This window comes from Kryptolebias marmoratus, linkage group LG16, assembly GCF_001649575.2.
Source record: "Kryptolebias marmoratus isolate JLee-2015 linkage group LG16, ASM164957v2, whole genome shotgun sequence".
Taxonomy (NCBI): Eukaryota; Metazoa; Chordata; class Actinopteri; order Cyprinodontiformes; family Rivulidae; genus Kryptolebias; species Kryptolebias marmoratus.
The window spans coordinates 29120407-29122508 of record NC_051445.1 but is presented as its reverse complement, the minus strand read 5'-3'; the positions used below and the strand labels follow the sequence as shown (position 1 = coordinate 29122508).

The 2102-nt window shown below is 40.9% G+C and overlaps 1 protein-coding gene across 1 annotated transcript; it reads left to right on the top strand.

Moving 5' to 3' along the window:
- Nucleotides 1-262: 262 nt before the first annotated feature.
- Nucleotides 263-586, top strand: LOC108229633 (histone H3, embryonic-like; the record flags this gene model as incomplete). Its single annotated transcript, XM_017405299.1, has 1 exon — nucleotides 263-586. A coding segment is annotated over exon 1 (324 nt), but the record flags the coding sequence as incomplete, so codon positions are not given.
- Between the last annotated feature and the right edge of the window lie 1516 nt (nucleotides 587-2102).

Sequence of the window (2102 nt, the reverse complement as noted above, 5' to 3'; positions counted from 1 at the left end):
TGTTATATTCATTCTGAGATATTGCTTCTGAAAATTTTAATTCCTCCTTGTTCTACTTGTAAATCACTTTATTTAAAGATTATTTCCTCTGGTATCGGATGCTGTGCAGCTACAAGGATTTTTTTACTGAAACCTTTTACTTTTGGACATTTTGTTATGATGCATAACCATGACAACAAGGTGGCTTTTTTCACAATCAGGAGCAGCTGATTAACATCTTTTACTCTTCAGTGTTGAACCTGAAGAACCCTGAAGTCCATTCATGGTCAGAACCAAGCAGACCGCCTGTAAATCCACCCGAGGTAAAGCTCCCAGGAAGCAGCTGGCCACCAAAGCTGCACGCAGGAACACGCCGGCCACTGGTGGAATGAAGAAGCCTCACCACTACAGGCCTGGTACCGTTGCTCTCAGGGAGATCCAACACTACCAGAAGTCCACCGAGCAGCTCATCCAGAAGCTGCCCTTTCAGCAACTGGTCGGGGAGATCGCCCAGGAGTTCAAGACGAATCTGCGCTTCCAGGGCTCGGCTGTCATGGCTCCGCAGGAGGCCAGCGAGGCTCACCTGGTGAGGCTCTTTGAGGACACCAGGATCGAGGACACATCGGGACAGACCACTACAAGAGATTCTTCCTGCCCACAGCCATCAACTCTTTAACAAAACCAGGATTATGAGCTACAACAACTTTTAATTTTCCTTTGGGATTATTAAAGTATTTTTGAATTTAAATTTTGTATTTGAATTGAATTACCAGGCCTTTTCCAAACTTGATGGCATGCTGAAGATCTAATTCACAGCTAATTAACAGTGTAATGCAAATGAAAATGGGCTGCAATGACACAGGTTCAACAACAGTATATGAGAATGCATCAGTCTAGCTTTGACAAAAATCTTTTGTAAATGCAAGTGTTAATGATAAGGAAAGGAAAATTCAGAAAGAGAGAGTTAACACACAAAAAGGACTAGACTGCAGTATTTGATTGGCATCCTCCACATGAATGATTAGTGCCTGCAAAACAAACAACAAAAGAGCAGCACAATGTCACTGGCAAAGTATAAAGATATAAACTAGCTGAATCAACAACTGAGTTATTTGAGTCTGTAGGTACAGTAATTAAATTAGTACTTTCAGTACTGTAACTCACTCTCTTAGATCGCTACAGCAATAGTACAACCTACTTTCTTTTAGTAACCAATGAACTAAAAAAAGAAAGACTAGTCTTAGTATAATAGTCATATAAACCAAAAAACAGCAGTCTTCTCTTTCGTTTTTCGGCTGTTCCCTTCAAGGATCGCCACAGCAGATCATCTGCCTCTATCTCACCCCATCCCGTACATCCTTTATATTGTTACGCCAACAAACTCCTTGTCCTCCTTCACTACATCGGTGCATCTTCTCTGAGGTCTAACCAGGTATAGTTAATAACTACAGATAAAACCAATTTGTTTTAATAGTTTATATATAGCTGCGGACAAATTTTTTGAGAATGGCTATTGGTTTTCAAAAAGTTTGCTGCTTGAGTACATTTGGATCTCTTTTCAGAACAATCTGGACTATATGCAAACTGCCATATTAAAAACGGAGGCAGCAGACTCTGAGAAAATATTTTTGTCATTTTCATTGTTGTTTTTCTTTGTAGTAAGCAAAGATGATTTTAACATTATAGCTCTGCCCTAACTAAATCAGAATATTTAGCATGTTTTCAGTTAAGGTCCAAGGGTCTAGTCTTTTCATTGCATTTTTTTACTTTTTGTAGGGATCTGGAGTTTTAGCCCCGCCTTGGGGCGGCTCCTCTAGTTCCTACTTTTCACAGGTGATCCGGATCTGGATAATGAGGACTGCCAGTACTTAAGCCTCCAGTTGAGACCAGACCTTCGCTGGAGCATCAAACCTCCTGGGTTAGATTCGCAGCCACTGTTTCTAAACAAGATTGGTAACTTTTTGACTACGTTCTCTATGCATCTTGTTGATAGATTCTTTGCCACGTCACGGAGCTACGGGTTCACGGATACTTACCTCGGACACTTGGATACTCACCTGGACAGGACTACTGGCTCCTTTTATATTTGGGTTTTTGATAACAAGATTTCTGCTCTTTCGACC